We start from the raw sequence: 24,821 nt of genomic DNA, 5'->3' as shown, positions 1-24,821 counted from the left end.
GAAGGTGTACATTCTACACGTTTACATTTACCTGCCATCTATCGTAAAGCATAATGACTACTTATATTTCGCACGCTACAAATAATAACAGCCATCGCTGATTTGTACGTATGTCCACCTGATAGTCTACGAATGCTGTTTTAGTTCTCATTAATATCCACAGATGTCTCTAATAATAATTAATAAAACAAATCTTAATTAGTGCAAATTTATTTGAAAAAACCTATTATTCATATTTGCTTCTCAGTAACTTATTCTTCAGGAACGGCACCAAATCGTTCTGAAATAAAATTCTCAATAAGAAATTCAATCACGTGTGTATAGTTTGAAAATATTTTGCTGAGAATACTAAGTGTCACTACCATTTTTCAATAGAAAATTAAATAACATTACATACATGTCAACTTTCCAAAATAATCTAGGTATGTTACGTTTAAAAATTTCAATGTTGTAAATAATACCTACCTAATAGAACAATTTAAAATAAGTATATAAACCGACATACGTAATTCGGAAATACTGTAAGTTCCTAATTGAAGCAATTACCTAATTATTTGAAGATTAGATAATGGGTTGTACTTCATCTAAAACATTTAAATTCCGGCGTGAAGATTGTGAATTGAAATGATAGTGAAAAAAACTTTTAAAATAGCGAATCTAAGTATCTAGTTCGGCTAGTAAATTAGTCCTTTCTACATGATTTTTAAAATTATAATTTATTTTATTCTTCGTCTCGAAACAGTATCAGTTGACTTAAATATAATAATATATATGTAACGTTAAGTGATCAAATCGTTCTCTTAATTCTCTAGCAACACTAGAGGAATCGCAGGAGCGTTGTCGGTCTTTCTGGCGTATCCTCCCGGAAACAATCATTCCATAGTTTTGTAAGTTCCTTGAAAACAGGACCGTAGAGGACCGCCTCACATCCAGACGGTGGGGATGATATCTTAATATGTGGCGTGTCGTGCGAAGATGGAACTCGAATCAGTTCAAACAGTTCTGCACGTTTATAATATAATTTACTGGTTTATGTATATGTACTTACTTATAAATTTTATTTAAATAATAAATTATTCAGGTCAGTTATGCTAGTTTGGTTTATTTATATCATAGAATGGGATAAAATTCAATTTGTACCTGGTTATAGAACCACCAGTTTCGTGCCTTCGATTCTTCACTCGAACTTGGGATTAAATCTCCTAATTCTGGTGCACTATCATTTATGTTTATATGGTCGTAACTGTTCTGAAAATTATTGTAAATAGTACAATTCGTACTACATCTATATTTTGTTAAATATAGATTTTTTTATTTCTTTTATGTAATAGGAGGACAAACGAGCGTACGGGTCACCTATTGTTAAGTGATCACCGCCGCCCACAATCTCTTGCAACACCAGAGAAATCACAGGAGCGTTGCGGGCCTTTAAGGAAGGTGTACGCGCTGTTTTTGAAAGTACCCATGTCGTATCGTCCCGGAAACACCGCACAAGGAAGCTCATTCCACAGCTTTGTAGTACGTGGAAGAAAGCTCCTTGAAAACCGCACTGTGGAGGACCGCCACACATCCAGATGGTGAGGATGATATCCTAACTTGTGGCGTGTCGTGCGAAAGTGGAATTCGTGAAATAGATGCACGAATTTTACTCTAACTTGAAGTAAAGCCATCAATTTAGACTCAAGATTGAAATTTCTTTAGTGAAACTCAAGTATTTTTTGCAATTTCGGGTAATTATTACTTTTAACATAGAAACTAAAACGTTGACGTATTAAAAACAGCAGACAGTATGTTAACAAAAATGAAGGTGCAAGTGATAAAAATAAATGTAAAAGTAGTCTCAGTACGAACAATATTTTGAACATGTAAATAATAATAATATAATATTGACACAATTTTACACAAATTATCTTGCCCTAAACTAGGCATAGCCTGGACTATAGATATTTATATCATAATGATATATTTAATACAATATACTTACTTAAACATACATAAATACACAATATAAACATCTATGACTCGGAAACAAACATCCAATTCATCATAATATAAATATTTGAACCTACCGGGATTCGAACCCGGCATCTCTGGCTCTTTAGGCAGGGTCATTAGCCACTGGGCTAAATAGGTCGCAAATACACTATGATTGGGACATTGCTATAAACAAATGGTTAGGCATTATGTGTAAACAACACCTAACAATATCATAAAATCACAACGTTATGATAATTTTGTAAACATTTCATTGTAGCAATAGACATAAAAAATCCAATTATTATAATATATTGAAGTCATCGAAATTCAGCAAATACTAAATATCAATAATATATATTTACCAAGCAAAACAATTCTTATAACTATATATACAATACTACGACTACATACGAGATAAGTTAAAATTGCAATTTTTGAACATCCTGTAGCTTACATTCTAAGTGGGTCAAACATCGGGTTCTTTTTCACCGCCCACCGGCCGAGCGAATAGACATATCGCTGTGCGTGTGCGACGGAATAGCGCGATCGAAAGATAGCAGTGTCCCGTTTTCGGTTGAATGCGAACCTGATCTAATGATGCTTTGCTTGTAAGCCTTGTGTATGTACTTACTTAAGTTTTTTCTGATCTTATTTTAATTATCATTGCGAACTCAACTCATGTTAGCAATCCGGACAAATCTTCGTGATTTTTGGTTTGCTGTTTCATTTATATAAATATGTAAAGTTTTAAATAAATATATTAAAAAAAAAAACATAAAATTAAAACTATCATTACGTGGAAACGTACCAAGAATACTGGCAGCATTACCGCGTTGGATAGCTAGGCTGATCCGTTGACCGAAATAGCTGTCAGCGCTTGGGTTTCCAGTAGCCTTATTGAGGCGCGAAGATAGTATTTTGAACATTCTCCGCGCCTCTGGGCTCTCGACACCAAACGGCACAAAGATGTATGACTCACTGAGGCCAACATATTTGCGACGCTTGCTGTCTTCGGTAGTCGAAGCAGCAGCCCCAGCACCAACTGACGTAACTTGGACATGAGAAGGAGCCAGAGTGTCGACGCAAGTAGCGTCCCACACCAGCGCCCTTCCCCGTGCCCAAGCCACCAGCGTCATTCCATCAGGACGCTTGCCATCGCGGTAAGTGCTGGTATGTTAAGAGCGGCAAATGTCCTGCGGATGACTTCATTAATCAACAATATTAATTCTAAATTGCTATTGAGACTTTGACACCTTTAAGAAAGCATGTGTCCCCCTTTAAAAGCCTGCATGTACATTATTATTCCTCGGCCTATTATTGTTTATGGTTAAATTTACCCATTTTATAACCACAAGCTTGTAAGTCTTGATTGCTTAACACATTGCACACATGCTTAAACAATGGATATAAAGTAATAGGCGGAAACCGATCCGAAAAAAATCACATAAGGAAAAAAATTTACATCAATCAAATTATCTACGAATGAAAAACTTAATTACATATATGTAAAAAAATACGTCAGCTGAAAACTAAATATATTTATATGTACGATTCGAGAATGTGGGTTGAGGTGATCACTTATCTACCATCAGGTGACCCGTATGCTCATTTGTCCTTCTCATATATTATTAATTAATTATTATTAATATTCGGATTTATATCTATAGATGCACAATTTATGTTCTTGCTAACTGGTGTTACTGGGTCCATTATTTGCACAATCCAGAGCTTGTATTTTAGCTTAGCAAATTTTATCACAGACAGGTCCCGGGTTCGAATCCCGGTAGGTGCAATCATTTATATGATGAATATGGATGTTTGTTTCCGAGTCATGGATGTTTACATATATGTTTAAGTAAGTATAGGTATCGTATTAAATATATCGTTGTCTTGCAACCCATCTATGCCTAATTTGGGGTAAGATAATTAAAAAAATAACCTGCGATTCCGCGAACCTACATTTTAAAACGAATTGGACACGATGATATGAATTCAACAATGAAAATGACAAGCATATTGAAGAAAACTTACATAGGAACTGAGCGTCCATTTCTTTTTATCCGGTTTTTCGTCTTTAAGATCAATTGGTTTAGGTGAGGTTTCTTGTTCTAATGAATCCTCTTCAATAAAATTTGAATTGGTTTTTATATTATTCATTTGCTTTTTAGTGTTACCCCGTAACACAAACTTTGGATAGGTAAAGCGTAGTTTGTGAAAATACTACAAAAGATTATAAATTTAAATTTCGATGCAGCAATCTATTTTGTTAAAGTGCGGGATGTTCTTTGGATGAAATCTTCTTGAGAAGTATCTATGGATTGTCTGCTTCATCATCATTTCAGCAGGAAGACGTCCACTGCTGGATAAAGGCATCCAAAGACGCTGACAATAGCTTGCAAATCAATAATTATTACACTTTAATACAAAAAAATCCAAAATTATTTTCTCACCCAGGGCACCGGCTTTTTCTGCAATGAGATACTTATGCATTCATTTTGATATCTTATATATAAAATTCTCGTGTCACAATGTTCGGTCCCGTACTCCTCCGAAATGGCTTGACCGATTCTCATGAAATTTTGTGAGCATATTGAGTAGGTCTGAGAATCGGCCAACATCTATTCTTCATACCCCTAAATTTTAAGGGTGGTCCACACGATTCTTTTTTTAATTTTTTTGACATTTTTTTTTAAACATTGTTTGATTATGAGTCAGCATTAAAAAATACATACAACTTCAAATTTTCACCCACCTCCGATGAACAGTTACTTTTGTATCGCGATTTTAATATCGGCAATACAACGATTGCTGGGTCAGCTAGTTTAGTATAAATATCTATTTCACTCTTATGGTATTTACTTATTTACAAAAAAGTTTAGGTAATGTAACAAAAAAGTTTACCTTAACTAGTGCATCTCTTGTGTTCCTGTAAGGATTTTTTTTTTCAATTACTTTTACTTTCTAACATTAAAATTCTTTTGGGGTTTTTCCCTTTGAAACACGGAATCATACGCAAATAGTTTGAATAGTCATAGTCAAGTCATAATATTTTAATACTCACAAATAGTATGATTTTTTTTTATTTGTATTCTGCGGCTGTAAATTATAACAAATTAATTAATAGGCTATTTTAAAATATTTGCTAGGTTTTTCTGGGAAATCTAACAAGGCTTGCACTACCAAAAAGCCGCTGTTATATTGGTGTAACTTAGAATAGAACCGAGAAGCACTTTGGAATGGGTACAGAATAGGTACTTGTAATAGTAGGGGTTAAAGTATGAAATCGTTTCGTACTGAAGTAAGTGGCATTTAGTTGTGGTGCCCACCACAGAAACCACAATAAGAAGAATAAAATACAATAGAATATTTATTTTGGTATCCAAATAATTACGATTCACGCAAAAACCTTCCTAAAAGGCCGGCAACGCTCTTGTGATTCCTCTGGTTTTGCAAGAGAGTGTGGGCGGCGGTAATCACTTAACACCAGGTGACCCGTACGCTCGTTTGTCCTCCTATTCCAAAAAAAAAAAATTAAAACCCATTGTATATATGAAATTCTCCCAGATAAAATTGCATCCACAAAAATGCCAAAAAACAAGTTAAATAAATAATAAATACTTATTATTGTTCTGCATCCATTGTGTACTAATCTACAAGAATTAATTGCTAATAAAACGTAATTTAAAATGGACTTATTACAGATTATAAGTCACTGTGCAAAACATGTACTAGTTAATCGTGAATAGCTGCTATCCTCTCACAAACCATCATAACACAAACATGTACCAATTCATGCTCGGAATTAGGGCTATATTTCACCGGGACACCACGGCGGCGTAACCAGTTGTCTCTACCAACAAAATATATACAGCTATGTAGGGGGTTACTACCTGGTGTCTGTTTGGTTGCGCAATGAAATTGGTGGCGTGACCAGCTCGTGCACAGAATGTTACTGATCTGTATGGTACTATGGTCTCACTCACTCGGTTGTCAGTCCCGACTTCGGAGTTCAGTAGCCAGGGTGCCACACGTGTGCACTGTTGTGTTTTGTTTTTAATTACGTCTGTTAATTGCATACGATGGAAAATTTCGATACAGAAAGGTTTATTATCAAAATTCAAAATTGACCATCAATTGAGGATAATTGCATACAACAGAGATTGAAAAATGAAATGCTAAGGCATAATAAGGATGAACCCACCACTGTTTCTTTTCTCTCTTAAACTACTTTTTCCTATTCCATCCCTTCGAGGTCCATTTTGATATTATCTCAGTAGTGTGGCGACACTGGTATCTGCATGGTGTCTTTTTTCTTAGTTTATGGACACCATGGTGTCGCGAATGGTTGCGCTGCTCAGTCGCTTAACAGATTTGTCAACTGTAATACTTTCCTCATCATATTATTAAATAGCTAACGATAAGATAATGTTTTAGACGCACGTAAGACTGCAATATGTTAGTTTGCTACACACACTGTATTACGTGGCAAGGAAAACACATTACGTATTAACATATTACGTATTCTCACCTCGTCTTTGTACAGCGATGCTATTAATATTTTAGTGTTCCTGTAAGATGAAATGTATTATTCCATTTGAAACAAGATTTTTTTTTGCTAAACATAGCTTGGAAGAGGTAAATTTGGAAAAATAATGTAAATATAGCTTATTATTTTTATATTAACAGTTTCATGTGTCAAAGAAGCCTAATACATGGTATGTCATCTCATGCGTGGGTATGATGATCGAGGGTATTAGCCACCTGCATCAGGTTACAGTCTCTGGACATAAATACGTGCAGGTCGTCGGGATATTGGTCTTCCGTTCCTTTTAATGTTTTTCCTTCCATTTTGTCCTTTTTCTTGGTTGGGCTTAATTATTTTATAATAATAAGGGATGGGACGAGCAGGATGCTCAGGATTCCAGAAAAATCCAAATGTTATGTAAAGTTAAACTTGTAACAATTTTCGATAAACATACCTGTTATGAATATTATTGCGAGACTTTTTCAGCAAACTAGCAATGCTGCTTAGGAAATTTTTCTTTTCCTGCAAAAAATATTTTTAAATCTCACCCACCAGGGAGGCTATTTGTACCATCAAGCAGTAAAGTACATGCATTATTTGAATTTAGTTTTTTTTAATGATTGAGCTAATGACACTTGATATCTTGTGTTTTAGTCTTAAAGTGAATTTTTAAGCCCTTAAAAATATCGAACTCTCATTATTTTTAACCGACTTCAAAAAAGGAGGAGGTTCTCAATTCGTCGGTTTATTTTTTTTATGTTTGTTACCTCACAACTTTCGACTGGGTAAACCGATTTTGGTAATTCTTTTTTTATTTGAAAGCTGGTGCTTTCCGTGTTTTTTTTCGTAAAGAATAATAACCAGAAGTGGATTTTTTTATTAGATTATATAAAAATACACAATTATTTTTATACTTTTTAGTGCATTTTATATCTATTGTTCTGGAATAGTGTTTTTGAAGTCGGTTGGTTTTTTCTTACAATGACCCTTCAAACGTTGTGTTGCCATATAAATTAATTACCGCGCCCGCTCATTGTATGAATAATGTCATATGAAATGAGATGCCATTGAATGATTTATTTGTATTGTGGATATGTAGGTATGTATTTCTAAGTCAAAAATATAGGTTCCGGATAAGTTATCACCTACATATACTATGAATGAATGAATGAATGAAAAGTTTATTAATAACAAACACAAACCACACAGAATAATAAAAATAAAAAAGAACTTACAGAGGTAAAAAAAAATTAAGAACTAATAACATAAAAATAATACAAATGACAAAAAAAATACAAGAATATGTATAATATTATAGTGATTATCTTAATTTAAAAGTACTGTGTAGCAGTTATTGTTATTAAAAGGAGCTGACTCAGCGTTATGCTACGTTGGTATAGTACCAACACAGCGCTGATTTTCAGCAGCCCCTTGGTGACCCATTGAGTACTAAAACCTTTTACGAAGCACGCTGCATCTTATGGTATAAGTATTATTCCGATCGGTTCAGTAGTTTTCGCGGTATAACCGAAAAGGAAACAAACAATGGAACAAAACGGGACTCGATTTATTAGTATATATTGAATGTGAAGTTAGATTAAGGTCTGGTCTCCGCTGCGCTCCAACTAGTTACCGCACTACCTAAGAACAATAGCTTATTTATTACGGCAACTATTAGGTGCTTGTGTGCGCGACATCTTTATTTATTTATTGCTCCAACAGGGTGAACACCAATACATTTCCTTAATAACTAACATAGATTATAACTATTTAGGTGACACCCTAATTATAGGTGCAAATCAAGAACAATTAACAAACGAACACAAACAGAGCTTTACTTACGTTTTAGCAAATATAAAATAAATATATTAGTATTTCAAAATTTTAAATTAATTAAAACTTTGAGAAATAAATCCTGACACTCATTGGTGTCTTTCAAATTTTGTAACATACGCTTCGTGTTATTTTACATTGAAATTAATAAAATAAAAAAACTTACTGATGATAATATGTAACCCTAGTGTCTTTCTTATTTCTTGTAGTATTATTCTTACAAAGTCTTACTACGCAACCCGGCATTTTAGTTTCAATTATTAGCAACGTTTAACAGAGCATGTGGCACGTCAACGTCATACATTATTTGTTCGTGACTGGCTCGAGTACGCCTATTTGGGCGTAGTAAAAGATGCCGCACTTTGCTACTATGCCTGCGCAGTTGAAACGCAGCGGAGACCAATCCTTAATCCTAATATTGTGAATTTGGATACAAAAAATATTGTGAAATAGAAATCAAATATTGCATCAAGAATATAAAAATAAGTTTATAACTTGAAATAATAATTTTATATCAGTACCTCACAGCTAACCCTAAGCAACGCCACACTAATCACGGTATGACATGGGTTAGCTAACCCATGTCATAATTTAATATGACCCAAAACAAGCGCGTATTACTTCATAAGTGCTGGAAATTTCCTTGTGATTCCTGAACTCTTCACATTTCTTTTTAAGTTATATTTACTTTACCATTAAGTTCTTACATGTTTGTTCTAACTATCCCACAAAACAGTATCTAGTATACAGGTTCTACTAATCTCATACTAAATGTATTGGAGTAGTTGATATCAATACTTTGGATTCTTCTCGTTTGATTTTTAAAAGGTTATTGATATCATTTTACTGATTAGGAAAAGTACTTTAGATATCAGTTTAAAGTTTTTTTTTAAAGTCTGTCAGAGTGTCAGCTTAATGTGTTAACAAGCGGTACCATGAACTGACTGAATCATAAACTGCCAAAAGATATCCCATTTATTTAACTACTTACTGTGTTAGTAATGTTCTTTTATATAATCACCACTATAATTAGAAATAACTAATATTGAGATAAAAGGCATAAAAGGCATTTATTTTCTCAAAATTGATTCCTTTAGAATTCTTTTTGATGTCATTTCTTATACTACTAGATACTACTACCGCTTCGGAAACAAATGGCGCTCTGAGAGAGAAGAAGCGGCGCAAGAAACTCTCCCAGCATTCTTTTTTTTGCGCTCTTTTCAATAAAAATATACAATATTGTACAGTTGCTATAAAATAATCACAATCTAGTCCCAGGCTGTCCGATCATTTAGATATTCAGCAGTGGAGTAATAGGATTTACGACAGAGCCATTTTTTTATAATATAAAAGATCTTTAGTTAACTTGATTCGTTTAAGTTGGTTGATCTATGCCCTAATTGTCTTTTAATTTTTAATAATAAGTGCATATCTTAATTCTAAGTGGCTTCTTTAAAATACAGATGTGACAGATTTACTATGTGCGTTTAAATTCAAAACCCCATCTAAGTACAATAGTTACGGAATAATTTCGAGGGTTCTTCTCTCAGAGCGCCATTTGTTTCCGAAGCCGTATGAATGTTAGAAGCAGGAGTGGGACAGACGCCTTAAAGTGACGTTTTCAGAAGACTGTAGTGCCATCTGTTAGTTGGCCCGAAAATTAAAGCTTTGGCAGCTGTCACTCGCTTTGAAACCTTTCAACTTTTCTTTAATTGTGTTACTGCCCACCGGTCATAAAATGGCGGCTACGCCTAGCGTTTGCACATGTATGTAGCTCTCGTGTTCCATTTTGCATATTTACACTACTATATCTATTATTTTTGTTCTATGTTGTGACAAAATTAGATAACTAACTCTACGCGCAATTTCAACATGGTAAAAAGTATAGTTAGTTATTTAATTGCGTCACAACATTAGAAATGAATTTTATTATTTCGAACTTATATATAGTTATTTTCGGGGCCAATCTCCAGATGGCGCTAGTTTTCAAATAGACTGCTCATAATGCGTAGAGAGGGCTCTCTTTTCCCTATATATTATTATACTCTTTGGTTAGAAGTGACATCAAAAGAATTTTAAAGGAATAAATTTTGAGAAAATTAGTGCCTTTTTATGGCTATTTAATTGCCTGGTAACATTTAACAATTAGACCCTGTATTACCCTAGAAAAAAATCTTTTCTAATTTTAGTTCTAGTCGAGTTATAAAAGAACCGGTGACAGTCATTGAGTAGAAAATCTTAAAGTTCCTTTTTCACTTCAAATGACCATACAGTAATGTTGAGTGTTAAGAAGGGTCGATGTATATTCTAGATCCAACATGTGTCTAAGAGTAAAAGAGATTTTGTAGAAAGAGGCCGTTGGAAGAAAACATTTGTGATTTCAATTTCAGAACGTGAAAATAAGGGTAGGCCATCTAGTGTTTTAAATTTGAAGCACCGATTATTTTGACGTGGAAAGGTAGAATGACGTTAATTTTTTGACAGGAAGTTAGTTTTATGTTGGACATTTGCATTAGGCATTTATATAATTTGCTTACGAATTGTGATTAAAAAAAAATATTATACAACCTTCCTATCTCAAATAGCAACACACCTTAAGTGTCATTGCTACAGATTACCGTTAGGCGCAAGCTATAGGCAGCGACGGAGACGCCACAGATTATATTTAATCAAACGAGCGTGCTTCATTCAAATTTAAAACGCTAGATGGCCCGGATATTTAGGATCCACGCGAGAGAGGCCTGATCAAAATGAAGCATTTTTTTGAACCAATTGCATTTTTTTTCCATATGATAATTGGGGATAGGCTCAGTTAAGTCTAAAAAAATATTAAAATCTTACAGGATCTAGAACTGCAGATGCGACTTGAACCCTGTAAATATAACATCAATTTACAAGTAATTATTTTGCTAAAGGTTTGCTTTTGTATTGCTTTTATATACAATATTTAATTGAAACAGACACGCCATTAATCTTGTCAAAGATTGATCATCGTTCACCAAGATGGCATCTCGTCAATGTCACGTGAAGGAAATTTATTTCAATTCACCTCATATTGAAATCATATTATTATATGAGGCACAAACATAAACTTGTTATGCCTACTACTCGGTTGGGTCGAGTTAGTAAGTCTTTTGTTGGGCGATGTATATGCTTCTACAATATGATCCCAGAAAATGTACAAAACAAATGTGTTACGAAATTTAAAAGAATTGTTAAAAAACGTTTGTGTGGGAAAGGTTATTATAGCATCTACGATTTTCTTAATGACACGACGGACTGGGAACAAAGCGAACACCCTCAGGCTCTTTAATTATAAATGTTTATTTTACGATATAACATTGTAATCCATATTTTATATTAAAAAAAAAGCCCGCTGAGTTTCTTGCGCCCATTCTTCTCAGGTCTGAGGCAGTCTCTTTTGAATGGGTGGTAGATTTTGACGTTCAATAAGTGATTTTAAATCCTATTTTGAATAAAAATATTTGAATTTGAATTTGAGATTGAATTTATCACCATTATCATATTGAAATGGGTTAACAGAACTGAGCTACCTGTTCACCCAGTTGTTCTTTAAAAAACCTATTATTTCTTCATATATCGACGATTTTGTTTAGTTTTCAATCAAGGCTGTTAGATTTGTTATTCGACAATTAAACAATTTTCTTTGGCAGCAACATCGTAGTATGTGGTTCAGTTTGACAGTATCAGTAATAAATAATCTTAGATTACGGATTAGTATCCGCTGCCCATCAACTAGATACCGCACTACCTGACAACAATAGTTTTTTTATAACGGCAACTATTTGATGCTTGTGTGCGTGGCATGAAATGCGCTTCGTGTTATTTTACATTGAAATTAATAAAATACAAAATACTTACTGATGATATGTGATCCCAGTGTCTTTCTTATTTCTTGTAGTATTACTTAAAAAACGTTTTACTACGCAACCCGGTATTTTAGTTTCAATTATTAGCAAAGTTTAAAAGAACATTACCAAAGCTTGATGTCAACGTCACACATTGTTCGAGACTGACTTGAGTACGCCACTTAGGCGTAGTATTAGTTGCTGCAATTTGTATTTACGCCTGCGGTATCTTGTTAGAGCGCAACGGAGATCAAACATTAATTTAATTAAGTAATTAATAAATATCTTTATCTATTTCTTCGTGTGAATAATTATTAATGACGTTATATGCATTATTATTTAAGGCATTAATAATTATTTAATTATTATTAACTACGAAGCTGTGGAATGAGCTTCCTTGTGCGGTGTTTCCGGGACGATACGACATGCGTACCTTCAAAAAAAGCGCGTACACCTTCCTTAAAGGCCGGCAACGCTCTTGTGATTCCTCTGGTTTGGCAAGAGAGTGTGGGCGGCGGTTATCACTTAACACCAGGTGAACCGTACGCTCGTTTGTTCTCATATTCCATAAAAAAATGTTTTATCCACAACGGCAGTAATATTATATTGAAATTGGTTACATTGGAGTTATTAGTTAAGTACCTATTGCTTCATAATATATAGAAACACATTGGTGCGTCATTCAATTCCCTAAAATACAGTCGAAGGAGGTGTGCTCAATAAATGCAGTGATTTTTTTACAAATTAACATTTTTTTAGCTTACTCGTGAATTTTTACGTTTGAGTATTTTGGTTGTATCACTTTAGATGGCTTATAATAAAATTAATATGTAAACGATGTCAATGTTGATAAAGAGTGTGATTTTGATTTGATTTGTTTTCATTTATTGATCATTTGTTATTATTTATTTGTATTCTTGAAAATTTTAGGTGATAAATACCTATTTGCATGTTGCTAATTTTATTTTAACTTAATCTTTTACGTACTTGTTCTTTTCTTTAGGTTTCCCTGGCATTATCTGGTCAACAAAAAAGAAAACAATTAAGTTCGTTTTCTCTAATTTATTTAAAGAAATATTAAATCACTATCCATTACCATTATGTAATCTGAAGGTGACCTTCTGAAACCACTATATAAGACGCGCTCATTCTTTGAATCGTACCTGCAACAGTCAATAATTATAAACTTACTTGATTTAAAAACATATAAGTGACTATATTAGGACTTACAAATTCAAGAAATATAATTATGATTGCTTTGACAAAGAAGGCTTACAGTACCTATTCCTTTTGATGTGAAACATCTATAGCCGCACGTAAAACAGATTTCTGGCGTGGCGACGCATGCCGTGGCGACGCGTCGCCTTGTCACAGTAATACCGTCCTCAGAGGCAACATCGAATTTAACTATTACCGAAGTCACTGATTAAACGAATTAAGTAGTCACGATTTGAAATAAATTAGTAAATTTTTGTATTTAATGAAAATAAATGTTTATTCAATAAATAGTCATCGTTATCTGTTCTTTTCTATTCAATACAATATGTTCTTTTCTGCATATTACTTTTACAAAATAATGTCGATGTTTCACATCTGACAGGCGTCCCGTGACGACTCACATTTTTTACCAGTGGGAGGCTCCTTTGCACAGAATGCCGGCTAGATTATGGGCTCCACAACGGCGCCTATTTCTTCCGTGAAGCAGTAATATGTAAGCATAATTGTGTTTCGGTCTGAAGGTCCTTTACGGACTGAGGCTTGTGGTGCCAGGTTGAAATGTTATAGTTAATAAATCATTGTATTTGTTGGATGCAATTACTAATTATGACAGTAATCACGACCATCATGTTCACGAAGCATCCTTACACGAACAATCAATTCAAGCTCTAAGGGTTGATGTATCCAATATAAGATAATTTATATTTATACAGTTATTATTTATTATTTTTATATGAAATCATATATTTTTTTTTTTATGAAAATAAGGGACAAGACGAGCAGGACGTTCAGCTGATGGTAATTGATACGCCCTGCCCATTACAATGCAGTGCCGCTCAGGATTCTTGAAACCGCCAAAAATTCTGAGCGGCACTACAACTGCGCTCGTCACCTTGGGACAAGATGTTAAGTCTCATTTGCCCAGTAATTTATTAATACATCAACAGTACGAACACACACATATTACAATTACTGTATAACACTATGTAACCAATAACAGATGTAACAACATTCACAGTTACTGCTGTGACAATTAACTACAACATACTTATTATTACTAACTATTAACTAATAATATAACATAAACTAAAATTTATATACAATTTGAAGTGTATAAGTTGACTTTAAGTCATATTAGATATAAAAAGGATGAAACTTAACAAATAAATACCGAATGGTTTTTGAAGTTAAACTTCTTTTGGCACGATGGAGAAAAATGTTGAGAGTGAATTTTTACGATGCGCGCGCACACCGACAACTGAATTCTACATCCTGAAGTTAGTTCTAGGTGGCATGAAAATCGATAACTGTGTTCAAGTTGTATATTCTTTAGAACACGTGTTTCATAACAGTACAATTAAACTGTGTGAATAAATATATAATATTTTGGTGTTTTTATTAAATCAATTTCATATACGACGGTGATAGTATTTACTAATAATTTATTAGTATATCTATATATATTGAATATTAGTGATAAAACTGATTTGAATAAACTGTTTTGAGTGCATTTATAGATTTGAGGTTAATTGTCGGTATGCATAATTTTTTTACATCGTTAATTATAAATTATTACATTATTAACTAAAAAAATATTTTCTTTTCGTTTTGATTTATTTCTGGTATATTAACAAATTTTATGGATAAACAAAAAAATAATAATTAATTTTCTATACTTGTTTATCTTATATCTTTAAACGAGCAATTCTTGTATACATATATAATCTGAATCTCCGAAACGGCTCCAACAATTTTCATAAAATTTTGTGTACAGGGGATTTCGAGGGCGATAAATCGATCTAGATAGGTTTCAATTTAAAAAAAGTAGTTTTATCCGTGTTTTAATGAGAGACAGGTACAAAAACATTAGAATACAAAGGTAAATTTCGCCAATATACACAAGACGTATAATAGCTCAGATGGGAAATTGGGTGATCCGGAAAGCAGACGACCCCGGTTCGAATCCAGAAGTCCTATTAGTTTTTTTTTGATCAAGTTTTGTACATTCTTAAAAATCCGAGCAAGGCTCGGTCGTCCGGATATTATTAACCTTAAATGCTGAGTGTTTATACTATCTTTGATCTTAACTATTTGTTAAAATTTGATTTATTTTTCCATACGATAAAGAAGTATAACTTCTATCGCGTGTACATATGTACACACACTCTTTTTTATTTTTTGTAATATTTCCGAAGATTACCTTATATACATTCTTGAAATGTTAAATTAGTAGTGCTATCGTGACCAGTGTTGCATTGAAAAAAAAAAAGAATGCTGGGAGAGTTCTTGCGCCCCTTCTTCGCTCTGAGAGCGCCATTTGTTTCCGAAGCGGTAGTAGTATCTAGTATATTAGAAATGACATCAAAAATAATTCTAAAGAAATCAATTTTGAGAAAATAAATGCCTTTTATGCCTTTTATTGGACGATAGCCGCACGACACGAACATGACCAGGTGCCGACTGTAGTCTTCTTTAATTTTTATCTAACAACTAGCTGACCCGACAGACGTTGTTCTGTATATAATAAATAAAATAATGTTTTTATATGAATTCGTCAATAATAATAACAAAACATCAAAAATTACTTCGTAAAATATGCACCCTGCTGTCGTAATGAAATTGTTTCACAGCAGAACTGTCAAACCGTGCGTCAATAAATTCTCTCATACAAATTATGTGTGGACACATCAAAGGAAAAACAAATTTGTTGTTTTTATTTAATTTAGCAGCATTTTCCTATTTATTCACCTTTTTCAAACCTTCTCTGGACTTCCACAAATAATTCAAGAACTGAATTTGCCAAATCGGTCCAGATGTTCTCGAGTTTTAGCGAACTGCAATGCAAGACTAACGAACAGCAATTCATTTTTATATATATATAGATGAGTTTAAAAAATGCTGTATCCTATCCGATAGCGAATATCGCAGCGTTCTGCCAATGCGTATTATTTTATGTGTATTAATAAATTGCTTATAATTAGGATTCTTTGAGTGAATGTATCTGAAAGTTATTGAAACAAGCTATAAGACCATGCTAAATAAACCATCTTATAAACAAAATAAGGACCAGAACTTGGTGAGGGAGTAGGGTAGCGTGTGGTACACTCGCTTTTGGTGTATCTGAAAAATCTATTGCCCTGGGGCACTTCCGATTTGGGCTTAGGCTTTGGATTTAAGCTAGTTCAGAAAGAAAGAAAGTTGTATCTGCTGAGTTTCCTGCTCCAGGCTTGCTACTTAGTTTACTCTATTAGTCATTTCTTCCTGCAAAAACAAGTCTCTACCTTATGCCCAAATTCTCATAATTTCCGTAAACACCGGCTCCATCTTCAAGTTCTTTATGAGGAAACTTGACAGCAGACTTGAGCATCCCTAAAGCTGGCCTGATGAGAGTGTGTCCTGGATGTATCGGTTCCGCTTCAGGCAGATGGCTTGGCCTCGATGGAAGTCCAATAATATTAGAGACCTCACGAGGGTCATATTCATAAAACGACCTGCGCTGTAATTAGTGATAGTATTATTATAACGAGTACATCATTTAGATACATACACGCGTGACTTAGAGTGGGATAGCTTCGTCTAGAACTAAAAAAAACAAAGTCATAATTGATATCTATCTATATATATATATATATATATATATATATAAAAATGAATTGCTGTTCGTTAGTCTCGCTAAAACTCGAGAACGGCTGGTCCGATTTGGCTAATTTTGGTCTTGAATTATTCGTGGAAATACAGGCAAGGTTTAAAAGATGAATAAATAGGAAAATGCTCGGAATTAAATAAAAACAACATATTTGTTTTTCCATTGATGCGTACCCCGTCGAATTTATTGACGCAACGGTTTGACAGTTATGCTGTGAAATAATTTCATTACAACAAGAGGATGCATTTTTACGAAGCAATTCTTGATGTTATGATATATTATTGACAAATTCATAAAAAAAAAAACATTATTTTATGTATCATATACAGAACAACGTCTGTCGGGTCAGCTAGTTGATAATAACAGTAAGTTAGCTGTTTATAATATTAAGATTAATTTTGGCACCTACTTAAAACCTATCAATAGGTGGCACATACAAATAATAGTTTGTGTGTCTTGTACCGCATTTATCACGGGGAGTGTTCCGAAGTGCTGTTTAACCTGATTCCTGCCGCCGAATTCCACCTTCGCACGACACGCCACAGGTAAGGATATCATCCCCACCATCCGATGTGTGGCGATCCTCCACAGTGCGGTTTTCAAGGACCTTTCTTCCTCGTACTACAAAGCTGTGGAATGAGCTTCCTTGTGCGGTGTTTCCGGTACGATACGACATGGGTACCTTCAAAAAAAGCGCGTACACCTTTCCTAAAGGCCGACAACGCTCTCGTGATTCCTCTGGTGTTGCAAGAGAGTCTGGGCGGCGGTTATCACTTAACACCAGGTGACCCGTACGCTCGTTTGTTCTCCTATTCCATAAAAAAAAAAAAATTGTTAATATTTAAGCTATTAATTAGGTTTTCAAAAGCCGTGTATTAAATAAGATCTCTATTAAGTCATTGTTTACTTACTAATTTTGGAAGTGGGTTTATTAAATCGTAGCTTTTTAATGTCGTAAGCTTTGGTTTCACTCGTAAGAAAAGCTTTTCTCATTATTTGTTCTTGCATAGCAAATTTTTTGCTTTTGCTTTTAATGGGTACTAATTCTTTAAGGACGAACGACAACCACGATTATTGCGTTTTAATTTAATAAAGTTAATTCTTACCGAAGGTAGCTGTTGATCTATTTGTAGGTAGCCTTTGCTTTCAGCTTGGGTTCTCTAAACAAAATTATGTAGTTTTATTATTATAAAGTGGTATTTATTTATATCTAATATATAAAATTCTCGTGTCACGGTGTGCGGGACCGAACTCCTCCGAAACGGCTTGACCGATTCTCATGAAATTTTGAGTGCATATTGGGTAGGTCTGAGAATCGGACAACATCTATTTTTCATCCCCCTAAATGTTAAGGGTGGTCCACACGAATTTTTTCTGACATTTTTTTTTAAATTTGTTTGATTATGAGTCAGCATTAAAAAATACATACAAATTTCCACCCATCTACGATCAACAGTTACTTTTGTATCGCGATTTTAATATCGGCAATAGAACGTTTGCTGGGTCAGCTAGTATATTTAAATTATCCTAAGAAAACAATGAAAATAACAATTTCGGAGATATAATATATTGTCTTTCAGTTTGTTGGTAATATATTGGTTGAGATGCTGCAAATCAGCAGTATTCATTGCTATGCAGATGAGATTGGATTAATTTACCTTAGAGAACATAATGGACATAAAGCCACACATAATAAATATTATTAAATAAGAGGATGCTAAAACGATAAGTATATTTGATATAAAGTGCTTAATTCACGTCTATAAAAACCTAAATATATTATATATAATTAGCACTCACAAACAGTGTTAATGTGACCAAAGATGAGAGAGGCCTTATGAAATTGATTGTACAAAAACAAGGAAATGTCGAGGTGTAAAACATAGTTATATTATCAAGTATATAGAGAGAAATTTATTTATAATGACAAGAGATTTAATCAATGATAAAACATTTAACCTCAGTCATAAAAGAACTCAGTTAAATACTTCAATTTGACCATAACTGCAATTTACAATAAAATGTAAAATTTCCAACATATTTGTAGGAAGTGTCTATTATTGCTGAAATCGTCAACCGACATTTATAGAAGGAAAAAATAGACACAAATCATCATTATATTATGAAGGTATGTGATTAACAAGACCTCACCTGAATGGTCATGCTGAATTTAACTTAACAATTAATAATAGCAAAAATTGTAACACTTTACACATCTTAACAGCAATTTGTTGCAAACCTTTTTATTACATAACTGCAATTTACGGCAAAATCTTAAATTTGTTTCAATTAAAATGCAGATTATGTTTACTGAGTTACACTATAAAATTCGGTTAAGGTAATAAAGTAATCGGTTAAGTAGTTTTAAGTTTATTCATTAAAAATAAAAATACTTATCTACATACGAAGCCTGTATTATAAGTTTAGATTAGAGGCCTCTAACGGCTTTCGATTATTATTTTAAATAAGTGATCGCAAAATTTATTTTCAATAATAATTGAACTTAAGTTTACCGCTATGTGGGCCAGCTGTCGTCTCAGACTGACGCAGTTGCTTTGTATTACACTCTGAAATTATGATGAAATAGATTCACTAAATGCTTAGTTAGCATCACATTGGCTATTTCAATATACATATGAATAAATCTATAAGCTAGTGGATTTATATAATGATATACTAAAATAGGTAAATTTACCTACTACAAATGGTGGACGTCAATGGAAAGCAGTCCTCTGGATCAATCGTTGAAATGGGGGTTCCACAGGGCTCAAATTTAGGACCTTTTCTATACCAGATTTATATTTGTTATCTCTCTTATATTGCTAAGGATAAATATTGAATTGTGTGGTTTGCTGATCATACACCACCCATGTTTAAAATTCACCGTTATTTACCTAATTTTGATGATGTTAATATTGCTTTTACTAAAGTTGTACATTGGTTTGAATATAATAACTATAATATATTGGTAAAAAATAAAGTGCATTAAAGAATATTGTTCTGTGTCCATACATTATTCGTCGCAGTACCGTCAGCAATTTAAAAAAAGCTTGATATATGTTAAATAACATTATTTATAAAACGAAAACGTCAGGATGTCTCATTATAAAATATAGTATGTAATTGTATAGTGTTATATTATATCAATTGGCATTGAAGGTATTATATTGACTAACAATTCTTTGAATAATGTTAAATGCCAAACTCCAATATGCCCCTTATATAGACAACTTATCGAGCAGACATAGTTCTGCGGCATACGCAGTGAAAAAGATTCGTTCCCTAACTGACATGGAAACTGTAAAATTGATATATTACAGATACTTTCACAGCTTTACGATGGTATGTCAATTTTTTGTATTGTGATTGAGATTTGAAAAATACATACAAATTCAAATTTTTGCCCTTTTACGATCTACAACTATTTTTGTATCGCGATTATTATAATATTCTGTTCCATGCCCAGATCCGCAATAGGGCGACAATGACAATCGAATCTACGATATATTTGTTATTTTTCATACTTAACCCAAAAATTTTAATTATTGAATTTTTTTAATTACTTTAATGGCAATACAACGTTTGCTGGGTCAGCTAATTTATCTATATAATTTATTTATACGATACATAGGATAATACTTAACTTACGTTCCTTATATTTCATTGAATAAAAATGTAACTTACAGTTAAAATGATCAACGATTTTATAATACAATCCATATTGTACTCCTTGGCATGTCCATGAACGGGTTACTGCGCTTGTAAAGCAATCAAAGTTTTCTTGTTAAATTTTGATTGGTTAAGATTGGAAAGTTTCACATCCGTGAAATTCAGTTATTATAAATATTGAATTAATTCGTGTCAACTTTTACTCTACCGTTGGATTTTCACCAAGTATTTTACAAATATTATGATAATACAGGTAATTTAGAACTATATACGATTTTTAGGAAATTTTTAAGAGGACTTAGTTGAAGGATTGAATTTTTTTTTTTGTTTTTACAATCATCAAAATCTGAACTGTTAATTCCACTTAGATTTGTCTTGCACTATTACTACAGTAATTTCCTAGGTACCTTCAGACCGAAACACAAAAATGCTTACATATTACTGCTTCACGGCAGAAATAGGCGCTGTTTGGTACCTATAATCTAGCCAGCATTCAGTGCAAAGCAGCCTTCCACTGCTTGATCAACCAATCGGACACCTTGTGGGTAACTCTCTATAGAGCTGTATAAGCTATTTATTGCTGGTAGCGGCGACAGGTTGCACCGCCATGGTGTCCCGGTGAAATGTAGCCTTAAGAGTACACAATTTACAAATAACTCTGAAATCACGGTTGCGAGAGGGTAACTAGCGTAGGTCGAGCTAACACTATGTAATGTGTGCGAAATGAAAGAATCAATGAAACAATAGAGACAATTTAATAGGTTACGAGAAAGGGGTGCATACTGTGGCATAACAAATCACGCACTTCTATTTAAACAAAACATAAGTCAGGATGATATTGAAACGGTAAAAGCATTCCCCCAACACAAATAACTCTCTCGCTTTTAAAGGCTCCATAGCTTGAAAAGGGCTCTATTTCACCACACCTACATATTGGTGTTCAGTGCCCCGTTTGAATGGGAAAATATTAAAAGCGTGAAATTGGCGTGGCCATAGTGATAATACTGACACAATATTTGAAAAGTCCCAACTGTTTTAAAATGGCATGAAAGTATTTATTATTAAACATTGATTCCTTTGTAACTCCTTTCAGTATCAATCAAAGCACTAGCCCGCTGTGGTAACAAATGAACCTCAGGGAGAGAGGTCTCATTTGCCCCGTATTTCACTAGTTCAATAATGTAATTTCCCATTTCTGATTAACTCATTTTTCTAAATTTGCATATGAAAATGCAATTCATATGCGCAGGATGAATCTAGAAAATGCATTACCTTATAGCTATATAGTTCGTATGTATATTATGCATATAATGAAAGAGTGTCCAAACTAGAAATACAGATAGCACTTAAACGCGATTGTCAATAATATGACTTGAGTTAATACTCTATATCAATTATAAGTAAAAATACTCTGTGGCTAGTTCAAAGAGTTTTAATAATATATAGGGAAAAGAGAGTCCTCTCTACGCATTATGAGCTGTCTATTTGCACTAAAACTAGCGCCATCTAGAGATTGGCCCCGAAAATAACTATTTATAAGCTCGAAATTATAAAATTCATTTTTAATGTTGTAACGCAACAAAATAACTAACTCTCCTTTTTAATGTAGGTATTGCAATTTTTTACCATGTTAAATTGCGCGTAGAATTAGTTTTTAATTTTGCCACCACGTAGAACATAAAGGATAGATTTAGTAGTCTAATATGTATAATGGAACATGAGAGCTACATTCATGCGCTAACTCTAGAAGTAGCCGCCATTTTATGACCAGTGGACAGTGATACAACTAAAGAAAAGTTGAAAGGTTTCAAAGCGAGTGACAGCTGACAAAGCTTTAATTTTCGGGTCAACTAACAGATGGCACTACAGTCTTCTGAAAACGTCACTATAAGGCGTCCGTCCCACCCCTGGGCTAGTTATACGCTACTAAAAGCAACGTTGTGACCTGTTTGCGCGCGGCTCGGCTGATCGCCCTCCCTCTTCTTCGGGGCTGATCGTCAAGGCCCGCGCAAACCGGCAACAATCACCGGATCTCAGCTGAGGGAACAGGCGCTCCCTCAGCTCCAAAAAGATGACCACAAAGGGGGGCATCCACTCCCCCAACATATATACCATAAATTAAAGAATACGACCGCAGAGAGCAACGACTCTCACCCCCAATGACCCGCCCGTTTCAACGGGCGGCGAGTGATCCTTGCTGCAGGGGACGAAAAGTTCTGATCAGCATTCCCCCACCGCGCCCATGTGGGCGCGGCGAGAGAAGACCACGACGTAAGCAACGTTCATGTAAACTAGCGCAAATTATCACCAATAAACCTTCTGTAATACAAACAATTGATAAAAAAACTGAATTAGAATAATACAATGAAATTATCCAATGAACCCTATAAACTATTGATTTAGACCCTTCAAACGAAATCTATTACTGCATCCTGTACAGTAAGTGATACGTCCTGGCCAGTACAATACAATGCCGCTTACGATTCTTGATTGCTGTAATTACGTTCTGTTAGGTTGCGGCTTCCGCGTATTTAAAAAAAACACAAGTCTCAGAAGCAAACTTTATATTTCTTTGTATTAAATTTTCACAATTATAAACTAAAAAAATAAGTCAATAACTTCTTATGGGAGGGTGTACTGGAGGATTCACTTTTTTCGTTTTTTTTTTTATGATTCTTTTGTTTTATTCGAAATAAAAATCAAATTAAATAAAAATCACTTTATTCACGTATTGGTCACGGAAATGACACTTATGAATGTCAAAATATTTTTCTTATTGAATCAACCGCTACTTCGTAAAGGGTTGAGCTAATGAGAAGAAGTGGCAAGAAACTCATTGCAAAATATATTTTATTTTTACTTACAATTCTTGAATATTATGTGCATTATAATTTTGTGTATCTACATTGCTAGAATCATTACTTAATCCTATCAAAGTAACACTTGGTTAGAGTGAGAAAGAAGGAGCAAGCCTACCGCTGCCGTATGCGTGAGAGATAGGGAAGCCAGACAAACTAGCGCCGTAACGCGTTACGTTACGAATCAGCAGCAGATTAGCTTGATTTAGATTAGCAGATCAGCGGCCCTTAGCTTAGGTGGTACGGTGACTATTAATAGACTAAAGGAGATATATTTTTTTACAGATATTAGTCGGAAGGGATTTCACCTCAAATCAGCAATATTGGACAGTGTAACAGTTCGTAACTTTGTGGCATAAGATGTTAAGTCTTATTAACCAAGTAATGTCACTAGCTAAAGCGCCCTTGAAGCCGGAACAATAAGGCTTGCACATAACTAGTTTACGTCAAAAGATGCGCCGCTGTGGTAGCCGGAATTCTGTGCAAAAAACAGCGGAATTCTCTGCACCGGAGGTTCCATACAATTATTTTAATTATTCAATTGCAAATGTATAATATAAGACGGTATTACTTTCCAAATTTAATTGCTTTAGGACTAGGTTACCTGTGTTAGGCTCCTTTGCACAGGATGCCGGCTAGAATATGGGTACCACAATGGCGCCTATTTCTGACGTGAAGCAAGTAATGTTAAGCTAGTGAAATTACTGGTCAAATGAGACTTAAAATATTATGTTCAAGGATACGAGCGCAATGGTAGTGCCGCTCATAATTTTTGAGTTTTTTCAAGAATTCAGAAATCAGGGCGTATCAATTACCAGCAGCTGAACATCCTGCTCGTCTCGTCCCTTATGTTCATACAAAAAGTCTACGGTAACAACTCTATAAATTTTGGTTCCAAGATTGATAGTGTCGAAATATAAGTTAATTGCGGCATAAATGACCGTATTTACGTTAACTTAGAAGTTTGTTTTTTACGGCTTCAAGTCTCTTGAAGCCGTAGACCTGAATATATCGTTTTAATTCAAACTCAAACCTCTACGCGATCTTGATAAAGGATCTTTTTTCCATTTGAGGTATTTAACCCTAAATAATATATTCTATCAATATTGGATCATGGATGACATATTCATACGTGCAAATAAACGCGATCAATACAGTTATCATCTTTCTGGTATATAAATAGCACAATAAAGAATAAAATCATATAATATGATATATCTAAAAGA

At 33.9% G+C, this 24,821-nt stretch overlaps 1 protein-coding gene across 3 annotated transcripts; it reads right to left on the bottom strand.

The window, feature by feature from the left end:
• Positions 1-194: 194 nt before the first annotated feature.
• Positions 195-20,849, bottom strand: LOC126979453 (uncharacterized). Of its 3 annotated transcripts, XM_050828768.1 has the most exons (15): positions 20,753-20,849; positions 19,582-19,635; positions 18,175-18,228; positions 16,704-16,918; positions 13,301-13,367; positions 13,192-13,223; positions 11,177-11,207; positions 6,957-7,024; positions 6,506-6,545; positions 5,039-5,073; positions 4,879-4,903; positions 4,428-4,445; positions 4,009-4,197; positions 1,141-1,248; positions 195-280 (listed from the first exon to the last, which is right to left on the bottom strand). In XM_050828768.1, exons 1-15 carry the CDS (start codon positions 20,786-20,788, stop codon positions 227-229), a joined length of 1,026 nt encoding a protein of 341 aa, XP_050684725.1. In that variant the 5' UTR covers positions 20,789-20,849; the 3' UTR covers positions 195-226. The 3 variants fall into 3 exon arrangements, with proteins under 3 accessions (XP_050684725.1, XP_050684726.1, XP_050684727.1); XM_050828769.1 differs by lacking the exon at positions 4,428-4,445; XM_050828770.1 differs by lacking the exon at positions 19,582-19,635 and having other exon boundaries at positions 20,753-20,827.
• Positions 20,850-24,821: the final 3,972 nt, after the last annotated feature.

The sequence above is a fragment of the Leptidea sinapis genome, chromosome 3 (assembly GCF_905404315.1).
Source record: "Leptidea sinapis chromosome 3, ilLepSina1.1, whole genome shotgun sequence".
In the NCBI taxonomy this organism is placed as follows: domain Eukaryota; kingdom Metazoa; phylum Arthropoda; class Insecta; order Lepidoptera; family Pieridae; genus Leptidea; species Leptidea sinapis.
This window is presented reverse-complemented; position numbering and strand designations above follow the sequence as displayed.